The sequence below is a fragment of the Cuculus canorus genome, chromosome 3 (assembly GCF_017976375.1).
Source record: "Cuculus canorus isolate bCucCan1 chromosome 3, bCucCan1.pri, whole genome shotgun sequence".
NCBI lineage: Eukaryota > Metazoa > Chordata > Aves > Cuculiformes > Cuculidae > Cuculus > Cuculus canorus.
This window is the reverse complement of record NC_071403.1, coordinates 19,509,412-19,522,597: the sequence shown is the minus strand read 5'-3', so window position 1 is coordinate 19,522,597 and position 13,186 is coordinate 19,509,412. Positions and strand designations below refer to the sequence as shown.

Here is a 13,186-nt window from a genome sequence, read left to right as displayed (position 1 = left end):
GTGCACATTGTACTTGGGCAAGTAAAAGAAAACAAAGCATATCATTTTTATGAATTTCACTGCCAATTAAGTGATTTATAAAGGCTACAGCAGGCATGAGTAACTCATTCAGTATCTTGGGGAAAGATTGTCAGCTGTACTTGACTTTCATGCTGGCAAACTGAAAGTATTAGAATGGAAGTATTAGAGCTTTGCGTGATCTATGAGAATAGTTTTCAAGGAATAATGCTGTTAGAAAAGCTACAAAATTGAAAATAAAATTGCCTTTTAAGGGGATTAGTTAGGAGGGGAATAGATGGAGGGGTGGTTTGAGGGTTTGGTTTTGTTTGTTTTCTTTCTAATGAAATTTCCATGCTATTGGCTTGTTCTGTTCTTCTAGGAATTTGTTTTCTGATGTATATCTCTTTGACGCAAAGTGACTTATTTTGGTGAATGGGATCTGGCAGGCGTAATCGTGAGATGCAAAAGCTCAGTAATGTATTGTATTTTTACTTTTAGGAACTGAAAAGTCCCTTTTTGCTATCTGAATTATGGAACAAATTGAAGCCTTGGAAAGCGCAAGTATAAAATGAGTTGTTCTTTTTTCCTTTAAGGTCATCTTCATTAAATTCTGCTTTTCCAAAGTCATTCCGTGATCTTGTAATGGAAGAAGAAAAATGTGTGAGTGCAAATAATTCACCTGGTACTAGCGTCAAAAGAGCTGGATACAAAGGAACTGAGGATTCATTAGCTCAGAACACCATAAGGTAAAAGAGAGGTCTTTTCCTAATTGATCAGCCGTTACACAAGAACCTCAGTAACCTGTTTAAATTATGCTGAAATAAGAAAGGATAAAATTATGATTTAGAAAAATGTTATGTAAACATTCTTTTTATTATTCTGTTAATGGGATTTTATTAATCCAATTATGAATCAGAAGCTTAAAGACTAAAGCCATTCTACACCACTACTAATGTTTTCTTTCAGGTTTGAAGGGTTCGTGTCCATATATATCTGGACATGTATACATATGTGTGGTGTACATATATGGACATAAACACTTCAGACTCCGAACAAAATACATGTGTGTGTACGTTTGCATATGTATGTATAAAAATGATAAACTTGTAATTTCTAAAGAAGTTAAAAAAAATATATATTCTTTAGCAGTCAAATGTTGCATGCTTGACACAGGGTTTACTTAGGAGTATTTCTGTGGAATCAGAGAGTAGATAAAATCAATTTATTCAAGCAGCTCTGGCATTTCCTCATCGAAGTTTTCTTATGAGCTGACTTCATTGTTTAGGTGCAATTTTTCATGGACTGAGAGGTCTTAATAAAATATTGATGGACTGGTTATGTCGATGTTGTAATTACTGGGAGACTGCAGTTCTAAGGATAAAAATAACTTGTTCTGAGGTGCACATGAATTAAATGTCTAGTTATTAGACAATATTGCTCTTTGGTTAAGCTGTTCTAGCCACACATCCTCTTGCTGTCTCCAGTAAACCTGTGTCTTGGGTTAAAATAACTGTCTAAGCTGTGAGGAAAGAAATCTCAGCCTTATTCCTGAAAGTCTGTATGACTGAGTTTCCCACCCACCTGCATCTCTTCCCCCTGTCATCAGTAACTTTGAATGCTATGTATTTCAAATATATTTATGAGACAGAGGACCTGAAAATCTTGCAGACTTTCCCACTCACCTTCTGGAAGCAGCTGCCCCAACGATGGTAGGAGAGCCAAAGTTGACAGCAGGACTGGCTGGGTGGTGGCTTCCTTGGGCTTCCCTGTCCCAGAGTGAGGTGAGCAGGGCAGGCTCTGTGACGGAAACCAGGGTGAGCCACAGTCTGAGTACAGACAGGTCCATTGGGAAGAGGTAGACTTGAGGTCAAGGAACAGCGAGGCTGGTCTTGGGCCTAAGACTGAGGAAGTGAGCTTAAATGCAGCTCCTGAATAAAGAGGAACCTTTGCACAGCTTTTTTGTCTAACTCGCCTCTGTTCATAGTAGCCTGACTCAAGTTTACACAGCTGCATTAAAGGAGAAGAGTTTGCAGAGTCTGTTGGTGAACAGTGAGCCCTAACACCCAGTATCTCCCATTTTTTCTTAGGAACTTCTTTTCTCTCTGAAAACTGTCCCTTCTGTATGAAAAAGAAAGTTCTGCTGGGGCTCCCTCTTGATTACTCAGCCTTAATAGAAACATATTTGCCTAGAACAGGAGTAGTATGTGTCCTATGGGTAGATAAAGAAGAAAATGAGAGTAAGGATGTAAGAACTTTGTATGTGGGATGGTGTTAGAGGAGAGAGGTAGGAGGGATGTGAGTGTGTGTGACAGGTGGGAATTCTTCACTATCGGAGGGATAAAGCTGAAGTTATTGTAGTGAGTGGTGATGTAGGGACATGAAGCACAAATCTGCAGAAAACCAGGTATCATTAATTCTATTACTAGCAAAATAAAGCTTTTTGTAATATGGGAGAAGGCAAGCAAGGGCCGATGATAAGGGAATTTGTTCTGGATGCTATTATTGGCTTTGTCATACCCTGCTCTGTGACCTTCATAAAGACATTTATTTTTCTTTTGCATTGCTCTGTCTAGTCTGTGGCATCTAGCCAGTCTGCACATTCTCAAAGTGGATTATTTGAGCTGAATACAGGCCTAATGCTTTGTCTGTCTGAAAATGATACAGTAAGCTGGTGGGAGCCTAGATGACTAGGTTGACCATAATCAGTTGGAAAAGTCGGCACTTCCGGAATTATTTCATGTTTCTTTGAATTGTGCCTGAAAATATCTTTCTCTCTCTATTAGGTGTAAAGAGCCTGGGTCACTAGTTCACCCATCTGAAAAGTTAGGAGGTGAATTTCTGGTTATAGGTAATTTTGTTCTTTGACTTTACAGTTCCAGTCACAGAAGGCTTTGCCTTACTTGTGACACTCAAGGGCTATTTCTGTGACGATTAGTTGTCCACACTATTACCTCTTCCTTTTTAAGGAAAGGAAATTTCATGTATGCAAAGCATAAATAATCCTCATCTGTCAATGTCAAAATTTCTGATGGGACTCAGAAGATGACTACCGTTACTGCTTTGCTTTTTTCCTTTAGATAAAATGTGCAATAAATAAACTGACAATTTTCCTAGGTCTCTGGATGAGGTGTTTTTTTAGTGGTTGCATAAACACTCTTCCATATTCTGTCACCTTCCAGTATATGCAGCCCAGAAATGAACCATGTCATGAATGTGGAGATGTGAACTGGATTCAGTCCAGAGATGGATCAGTCCAAAAGCTGGCCTGTGTGGATGTGGCTGCATTGTTTCCAGGGTCAGCTCAGCCTTGGGAGTTATGCTGTGCAGCTGTGCATGTGTAGCTCATGATCCAAGTGAAAAACATAGACCTGACATGACTTAACTTTGTTGGGGCAGACTGGGTTTTCTTCGCTGTTTTACTCCAGGGAGCAGTGAAGAGTTAGTGGAAACAAGTCTTTGTGGCTTCGCGTGGGAATGGCCTAGTTCTGGCATGGCTAATAATGAGCTAATAAGTAGTACATGACTCAAATGGTACAGTAAACCCCAAGAGGTTCTGCAGGAGACCAGGCTTTGTGTTCCTTTTCTGAGAGCAGTCATTAGATCGGGGAGTCACTGGACCTGAACTGGCTTCAAATCCTTAAAAATTTGTCCTAAAAACAAATCCCTAAAAAACACTGGGGAGCTCAGTCCTGGGACATCTTGGTGGCTGCACAGGAGTCATGCAAGTTCAGCCAACTGAGTTCATCGTAGTGAACCAATCTGATTATACTTGACTGATTTGTTTGCATGCAGAACCACATATGTCTCTCCATCAGTCTTTAATTTTCAAGACTTCCAGGTTTCCAAGTTGTGTATTTCTGAGGCTTTTTTTCATTTTTTTCTTATATGCTACCTTCCCATTTCCTGTCTCTTTCATTTCTCCTAGTTATTTTGATGGCAGCTGAGGAATTAATCTAGCATGTTGAAATATCTGCAGTTAATTTAATATCTGGACTGAGTGTCTTGCAAGCAGGAAACACAGATGTACCTACAGCTTTAAAATATTTGAGCTTTTCCTGCATTTTAAAGCTATATTTAAATTGAGGAAGACAGGTATTTAAAGTTACCGTTTAGTTGTCACAAGTGTGTGGCTGGAAATTTCTGTTGTGGTTTTTTTTTTTGGTTGTTTGTGGGGATTTTGTTTGGAAGTCTTACTCTGGAAAGAACTTTTTATCTGTAGTGAAATAGGCTTAAGTACGACATTCTGCTTGGATTCACACAGTGGTGCTGAGTTCTTTGGATTGTGAATAGGAAGAAGACTGTGGCTGCCAAATGGGCTGGATAGATGTAAGGTACTGTCAAATGTGCAGGAAGGTGAGCATTATTAAAGCAGTTGGAAAAAGAGATGAAGTTGAGAGATGACACCAGAATAAAGGCATTTAGTAAATTGTACAAACATGCTCTTAATAAAAAAACCAAAAAAACAAAACAAAATGAACCAAGCAAGTGAAAAACTGCCTTCATCTCTTCTTCTCCTTCCTTCCTTTACTCTGCTTCTTTCCTGCTTGTCATTATGTTATTATCGTTCTTAAATGCAGTAAAAGCTGGAAGCTGATTTACTTCAGCTAAAAAGTCCCCTGCTGTTGAAATCATAGAATGATTTAGATTTTCTGGTTCAGTCTCCTGCTCAAAGTAAATCAAACTGGATCACATCGCTCAGCGCCTGGTTCAGTTGAGTTGTGACTGCTTCCAAGTATGAAGATATCCCAACTTTTCTGTGCAACATAGATTCATGGAATAGTTTAGGAACTGCCAAGTTCACTGCTAAACCATGGATATCATCCCCATAGTGGGATTTTTTGCTTTTCCTTGCATCTGATTTAGTATTTCCTATTTTGCAGCTTGTGTATGTTGCCTCTTATTCTGTCTCTGTGCACCTCCAAGGAGATTCTTGCTGCATCTTTTCTCTATCCTCCAGTTAGTTGAAGACAGCCCTCTTTCAGGATTAGCAGAACACAGTTGTTCCTATTGTGTGCTGCAGTCCCTAATCTTGGTGGCTCTTTACTGGACTCGTTCCAGCCTGACAGCATCCTTCTTGTATTGAGAAGCCCAAACTGGGTATGACACACTGTATGTAGAGGGGATGAATCACTTCTTTTGACTACCTGGCTACACTCTTGCTAATAAGTATTGCATATTAATGAGGTCAAAATAAAGGAGCTGCAGCTATATAGATACTCATTCTGGAGAATGGTACAGCAGATCTAACCACTGTTGCCATGGAGCTGTTATTTCATGTCAGTTCTTTCTAAGCTTTGGAATAGTGTTTGTCCGGAAGTGTCCCATTAAGGGAGTACCACACCTTTTTGGTTTCCTCTCCATACAGTTTACCACTGGCTGTCCTGTCAGTGTCTGATATCATTACCACTACTGAAAGTGGAGGGGAAGTTATCTTGACTAACATGAACTGTGCTTTCTCAGTGGAAATATGGAAGCAATAGCACCTGACAGAAGGTATATCTGCTCAGTTTGATTCAAGGGAGTGAAAGAAAGCCTCTTTTATTATGTCTTGGCAGCTGTTGCTGCAGAGATATAGATTTTTTTTTTTCCAGTTAAATTTGTGTTTGTTCTGGTTTTGAGTAGTTGGCTGTTTGATGGGCAAAATTATGCTTTGTGACAAAAAGCTGGCTAGGCATGTTTCATCTAAATGTCATTTTTGATGATGGATATTGCATTTCAGATTCTTTGAGATCTTGCCATAATTACTTAGCAGTAGGAATCATGGTTCTTGTCCTTTGAATTGTGTTCTAGGGAAAATATTCAAGGCAGAAAATTTTCAGTTACTGGAATTCTCTGAGCTTTCTTTAGATTTTTCCACTTTTCCAGGAGTTTGTGGCCATTTACAGAGGATTGCTAAAGCCTTAAAGAAAATTGACACTGATTTATTGGAATACCAACACCCTTAGAGTTTTTTACAATGCCATACGATAATTCAGAATTCTCCACTAGCATTTCACGGTGTGCTGTAACAGTTCTTTAGAGTTCTGTGAATCACAAAAGTTGCCAAAGAGAGGTATTAAATAATGAAAATAGGTTCCTTTCTTCCTACTGTTGTAAGATTTTTCCGACAAATCTGTTTTTTGAGGCATACAGTATGCCAAATGTGACTTATTTGTGTTGTGAGGTTAACATTTTGCAACTGATTAAAATATCTTCCTGTGGGAACTCTTTGTTCATATTTCAGGATTTTTTTTCAATTCCATGAATTCTAGTGTTATGAGTGTGGGAGGTGCCTGCAAGATATGTACTGAAAGTCCATAATTCCTGGGCTTATGATTGAGAAATTATTTACTAATGCTATTGTAGCACTGGTTCTTTCACATGAAATGCTTAATATGAATATAGGTCAGTTATTTCAGTTGTTTTGTTTTTTTTTTATCTTGAAGCCATATTTTCATATTAATTGCAAACATTATTGTTGATGCTGTTATCGCATCTTTGCTCAAATATTAGGAAATGCCAGAATTAGTGCCCAAGCTGAAAATCCATTGAGTTCTGGTAGTCAGAAATGAGCTTTGGTGTCTCCTCCAGTCACAGTATCACACTTAAAGACAACTTCGGCACTACATTCTAATGCCTCTCTTCTGGAAAAAACCTCACAAATTTGTAATTGCCAACTCTAAGTTTGTGCTTCACAGTATGATGTAGGAGAATGCTCCATCAGTGACTTGCACTCTCCTTTACGATCTTTTTCCAGGTACACCACTAGAAGTAGCCAAGGTGTGGAAGACCATGTCCTGGACTCTTCACAGCTGGAGAGTCATAAGTAAGTTTGACAGTGGGTTAGACTCTGGAGCTTGTTTTCTGTGTGCTTTGTCTTGTTTTCTGTATGTTTTTCTTGAGATTGCCTCATGATGTGATTTGGTTTTATTGCAGTCCTTGGTTAGCATCATCGCCAATTAGATCTCCTGTGATACCACCTGTCATGTTTTCATCTATTATAGAGGAAGAGCTTCAGCAAGAAGCTGCTCTTATTAGAAGCAGAGAAAAACCTTTGGCTTTGATCCAGGTAAAGTGCTAAGTTACTGCAGCTACGAAGTAACACAAGGAGTATCCAGTGGCTATTCCCATGATCAGTTTGTTTTTAGCATTAATTATGTATTGCTACATGTAGTATCAATTGCATAATGATATTAAATATCATTTGATAACTTCACATTACTGTTTGATAAGGTATTCCTACATTAAAGTCAGTTTGACTAATGAGTCCATGATTAATGCATTTGCAGCATCAGAGTTTGGTTGAGGTTGGAAAGAACCCTGGGGAAATTGTCTAATCCAGACCTCCACTCTGAGCAGGTTCAATTAGAGCAGGTTGCTCAAAGCCAAACGCAGGCAGCTTTGAATATCTGCAAGGATGGAGACTCTATGGCCTGTTTCAGTGTTTGCTTTCACAGCAAAAAAGAATTTTACTCAAATTTCCCATGTGTAGCAGGGCCTGCAAACATGTGGTTTCCTTAAATTGGCTGAAGAAGGCTTCATCTTCTTCATCTTCCTGCTTAGGAAGTCTGTAGCAGACATGCATTCAGGACCAGTAAAGCCAGTTCGTAATTGATATAAATGTACATCTGACACTGACATACATGTTATGTTTTCCTTGCAGATCGAGGAGTGTGCTATTCAAGATTTATTAATCCACTATGAAGCTTTTGACAACCCTGATGAATATGTGACTGTTGAAAGGGCTCCACAGAGACCTATAGCACCACCTATGTGGAACAAGCACTAATTTGTACTCTTCTCAGTTCATGTTGTATGTGCACTTTGGAAATTCTGATTGTCATTATAAGTCGAAGGGGACTGGAAGAACAGGAATCGTGTAATTTTTAACATCAGCATTTAAATACATTTAAATAAAATGCACATGTTCACTAGGTATTTGTTAGAATGAAAATAATGTCTTCACTGTGTCCTTGACCCACAGTATATAGTGTATGTATGTTTTGACAGAATTTCTTTAACCAGACATATTATTAATAATGTTACATGAAGCTGTAGGTTGGAAATGCATTTGCTAACCTTAAATTGTGAGGGGTTTTTGTTAAATTCACAGGTGGCTGAAAAGCGAGTGCTTATTTTGTGATTTAATGTGGAATTGAATGTGCAGAATCGATCTGTAAAGTTTGAGGGTGGGGGGTTATGTTCTTCAGAGCTTTCTGGTTAATGGGGAATATTGCAAAAAGTTTGTGCTTGAACTTTGCATAAAAGTACAGTTTGATAATGCAGTTTTCCTTAAGTTACATGTGTTAAGTACTGGTTGTCTGGTTGGTGGAACCAGTGCTTTTTACTGTTATGCTCCACAATGAACCTCTGTGCTGTACCTAAGTGCCCTGCCGTTGCCTGCTCTCGGTTCAGTTGTGCATGTTTTTTTCACTGTTGTGAGACTGGCCTTTGAGCAGTCAGCTCTGTCATGAAGTAAAGCACACAGTTGAATAGAACATGGTGGCACTTAATTAGCTATTCTATAGTCTTATTCTGGTAAGTATGGTACAGTTTTAGAACCACTATGTTTAAGGTACAATTCACTTGAAGTGCTGGGGAAATAAAAGATATATGTATTCATTGTTAAAGCTATAGGGATAAATGCTTGATTGTGGCATTTGCAAACACCTAACCTTCAAAGATTATCATAGGTGGCTTTCAGTATCGTGTGTTCCAAAGTTCTGTGCCTGGTTTAAACAAATTTATATATGTGAAAAGGAAAAAAAAAAAAGTAGCCTTATCTGCACTATTCTCTCTAGTTTGTCTGTTTGCATAGGTGTGTTTGAACATTTACTTTTTGAATAGTGTCAGTACTTATGAACTCTAGAAAACTGGAATTGAGAGGGGAGCAGAAGATGAGTGTAGAGAATTGATCACTGTGTGATAAGAGTTGAATATTGAAAAAAACAATGTAGATTTGTCTAATGCTTTCAGGTCAAGCTACACCAAAAAAAAAAATCCCCCACAAAATCTGTAAAGAATTGCAATAAAGCATAAAATCTTGATTTACACAAAGTTAGTATACTTTTATGTGCTGTCTCTATATAATCAACTCTGCAGAATAATCTAAAAGTATTTCTTTTGTGTATGGAACAAGAACTGTAGGCACTCTGAAGCTATACGGGCAAAAGATGTAGCTTTTAATTCTATTTTAAATTCTGCTTGTGATTCATACACCATACTGATGAGAACACTTGCATTAAGTGCTTTACTTGATGCACTGCAGACATTAGAGCTTGCTGAAATTACCCTTCTGAATTAAAAGAAAGCTTGTGTACTGTGAGAAATAGCTGTAAAAGCAGTGGGCCTTTCCAGGTGTGAACCACATTTGTTCTCAAGTATAAAATTGTTGTAACGTTGCTAATTTACCCTTTTTTCCCCCCTCAAAAATTGATTAGATGCTGCTGCTGCTTAAAATGTCATTCTCCTGTTATTATAAGAGGATTCATGGAATCCTAGAACGTCCCGAGTTGGAATGGATGCACAAGGATCATCAAGTCCAACTTCCTGTCCCTGCATAGGACAAACCCAAAATTCACACTTTGTGTCTGAGGGTGTTGTCCAAATGCTTCCTAAGTATTGTCAGGCTTGATGGCTTGACTACTTCCCTGGGGAGCTGTTCCAGTACTCCACCACCCTCCGAGTGAAGAAAGTTTTCCTAGTATCCAACCTAAACCTTCCCTGTCACATCTTTCTGCCATTCCCTCTGGTCCTGTCACCGATCATCAGAGAGAAGAGATCAGTGCCTGCTCCTCCTCCTGCCCTTGTGAGGAATCTGTAGAGAGCAATGAATTCTTCCCTCAGTCTCCTCCAGACTGAACAGACCGAGTGACTTTTGGTGCTCCTTATATGGCTTCCCTTCTAAACCCTTCACCAACTTCATGGCCTCCTCTGGGGACACTCCTGTAGCTTGATATCCTTTTAGTACTGGGGCACCGCAAACTGCACATAGTAGTCGCTTTGGGACTGCACCAGTGTGGAGTGGGACAATCGCCTCCCTCAACTGGCTGGCAATGCCATGCTTGATGTACCCCAGGACATGGCTGACACCCCAGGCCACCAGGTCATACTGCTGGCTCATATTCAACTTGCCATCGACCAGAACTCCCATATCCCTTTCCACAGGGCTGCTCTCCAGCCTCTTGCTCCCCAGTCTGTATGTAGATCCAGGGTTACTATGTCCCAGGTGCAAAATTCAGCACTTGTCCTTGTTAAACTTTATGTGGTTGGCAATTGCCCAGCTCCCTAATTTGTCCAGATCCCTCTGCAGGGCCTCTCTGCTTTTGAGTGTCAACAGCTCCCCCTAATTTTGTTTCATCTGCGAGCTTAGTTAGTAAACCTGCAAGTCCTGCATCCAGATCGTTTATTCATGCTTCCACAGTGTGGAGGAGCTTGACTACGTTTAAGTTCTGGGTTTATTGCTGCAGTTTGCTTATGGGTTGTTTCTGGTTAATACTTAATATTCACAAAGCAAGGTCAGGAATGATCAGTGTACCATTCGTCTGAAATTGAGAACATTTTTTAAACTCGTATAGCTTTAGGTTAAAATATGTAACAGAAAGTTGTGTAAACTTATAGGTTCCATTTTTAACTTCCTTAAAACTTGGAAATTAACAGAGAAAATTATAGAAGTGGACTTAAAATTATGGTAGAAACAAACAAAAATTTCTAAATCCTTGGATACACTCTGGGATAGCTTATGGTGCTCATGAAAACCAAAAGTCCAGAACAAGACAGTTGCATTAATGGGTGTAAAATGTCTTTCTGTAGGCATTGCAGAACTTTCAAGTTTTCTTCAGTTGCATACCTTGCTTTGATCAAAAACTATAATTTCCTAGTATTAATGTGAGGTCAATCTATATTTTGTAGTGTAGACTTAGCAATTGCGTCATGATCATCAAGATTGAAAGCAGCCACTGGAGATTGCCCAGTCCAAACCCTACTGCTCAAGAAGGCTCAACCAGAGTAGGTTTCTTAGGCCCACTGAGGTTTTGAGTATCCCCAAGGACAGAGAGTGTACGAGCTCTCTGCAAGACCCATTCTGGTGTTTGACTATTCTCACATTTCCTGTATTTCAGTCTGTACTCTTCCTTGATTCTTGTCCTGTTACTGGGCACAACTGAAAAGAGTTTGTCTCTGTCTTCTTCTCTGCCACTCCATCAGGTAATTATACACATTGTAGGACCCTCATGAACCAAACCTTCTCTTCTCCAGGCTGACCATTCCCAGCCCTCTCAGCCTCATCTCATATGTCGATGCTCCAGTTATCTTTGCTGGGCTCTGTGGTATGTCTGTGTATGAATGTTATTTTACTAGATATCTTCTGGAAAAATGTTTAGGGCTATTTTAGGATTTTTAAAGCCTAAACAATTCTGTTTATCCCTATTTACTATATAGTAGTAGGTTGATATTCATATTGAGAAATAAGTTGATTATGGTGACTCACTTCATTCAATGGTAAGTGGGTGTCTGCTGATTTTAATGAACTTTGGAAATGTGCTTCTGGATATTATGCTGGCTTTTTCTCTTAATGGATTTTCATATGACCTTCAAAATAATGTCACTTTTTTTATAATCCTACATTTTTGCTCTACCAGAATTCCTATGGCCAGAGAAATAAGTACATCTGTTAATAACTATATAAGGAGATAAAAGCATAACCATTAATCTGGCTACAAATCTAATGTATGTCAGCTGAGTGAATATTCAGTTTGATTTCTTCTGGTTACTTTTCATTGGAAAATAACTATCACACAGCGAAGTTTTTCAAGGTATTGAAACTTGCTAAAATTGTTTTTATGTGAAGCAGTGATATGCTGGCATCATGGTTTAAGTTGTTATTGTCAGGTATCCATACCCAAACTTCATGTATAAAGTAACATCCAGTCTGCCTGAGGAATATATTCAGGGTTCATGCAACAGCCTCCAGATGTTCAACCATCTAGTGCATATGTTAGCTTTGGATCATATTGAAAACTCTGACATTTTGTAGTTCCGATGCTGGAGTTCCTGGCGTTTTTGTGTGGTGCTGAACATTAATTCCACTTGATTACTTCTAACAACATCTTATCATTTTTGGACTTCTTGACTCCTTTAACTTTCAGCAAAACAGTGTAACTAACAAGTAAGAAAGAAAGTGGGGAAAATTGACCCAAAAGACTTTGTTTATTGATCTAAATACTTCAAGATTTCTTGCCTTTCCCCCCTACCCCTTCCTATGCCTTAGAAGTTTATTCCAGGAAGATACAGAGAATGCATCATCTATGACTGTATTCTCAACTAATTTCTCATGGTAGTGAACCGTTTATAGATCCCTATTATTACTCTCTACAACTACCTGAAAGGAGGTTGTGGAGAGGAGGGAGCTGGCCTCTTCTCCCAAGTGACAGGGGACAGGACTAGAGGGAATGGCCTGAAGCTCCGTCAGGGGAGGTTCAGGTTGGATATCAGAAAAAAATTCTTCACAGTAAGAGTCATTAGGTACTGGAACAGGCTGCCCAGGGAGGTGGTCGAGTCGCCTTCCCTGGAGGTGTTTAAGGAACGGGTGGATGAAGTGCTTAGGGACATGGTTTAGGGAGTGTTAGGAATGGTTGGACTAGATGATCCAATGGGTCCTTTCCAACCTTGTGATTCTGTCTCCTCAGGCTGAAGTGCTATTGAAGTAGATGAGTTTTCCTTCTTCATGTAGTCATTTCACCATCCTGGAGTTCTGCAGTAATAAGTCATATATGTTTGTCAGTCAGTGAACCCTAACTACATGGAAACAGCTGCCTGTCTCATAGGTTATGCACTTTGGGGTGGGAGGATGCCAGGTGCCCTTTGCTTTAAGCACAGCAGCAATATCTGCTACGTGAGCCTGGCTTTAATCCCTGTACGGTAGGTGAAGAGGCCATGAGAACTGTATGGAGCATACAAGCTATGTTCTCCTCCTCAGCTCTCTTCAGTCATGATTCATCAGCTGCGACTGCTTTCCAGTGTGACTGAGCTTCAGGGGCTGTTTTTTATCTGAGGTTATAGGTTTGTTCTGAATGGGATCCTACCGCTTCTGCTAAATGTTATTGATGGCAGCAGAGCATTTCATTATGAGAACTGTGCTCATGCCATTGGTGGCTTCACATCTGGAACAACAGGTGGTACACGGAGGGTGAGGTTGGGGGGAAATAAT

General features: G+C 39.5%; 1 protein-coding gene across 2 annotated transcripts in view; it reads left to right on the top strand.

Moving 5' to 3' along the window:
* The window catches only part of IBTK (inhibitor of Bruton tyrosine kinase), a 53,822-nt gene extending 44,787 nt beyond the window's left edge, over positions 1-9,035 (top strand). For both annotated transcript variants that reach the window (XM_054062241.1, XM_054062240.1), the window contains exons 26-29: positions 594-746; positions 6,737-6,805; positions 6,916-7,048; positions 7,643-9,035. In XM_054062241.1, coding sequence (XP_053918216.1) covers positions 594-746; positions 6,737-6,805; positions 6,916-7,048; positions 7,643-7,768 — 481 coding nt within the window. In that variant the 3' untranslated portion in view covers positions 7,769-9,035. The remainder of the gene's footprint in view (positions 1-593; positions 747-6,736; positions 6,806-6,915; positions 7,049-7,642) is intronic.
* Positions 9,036-13,186: the final 4,151 nt, after the last annotated feature.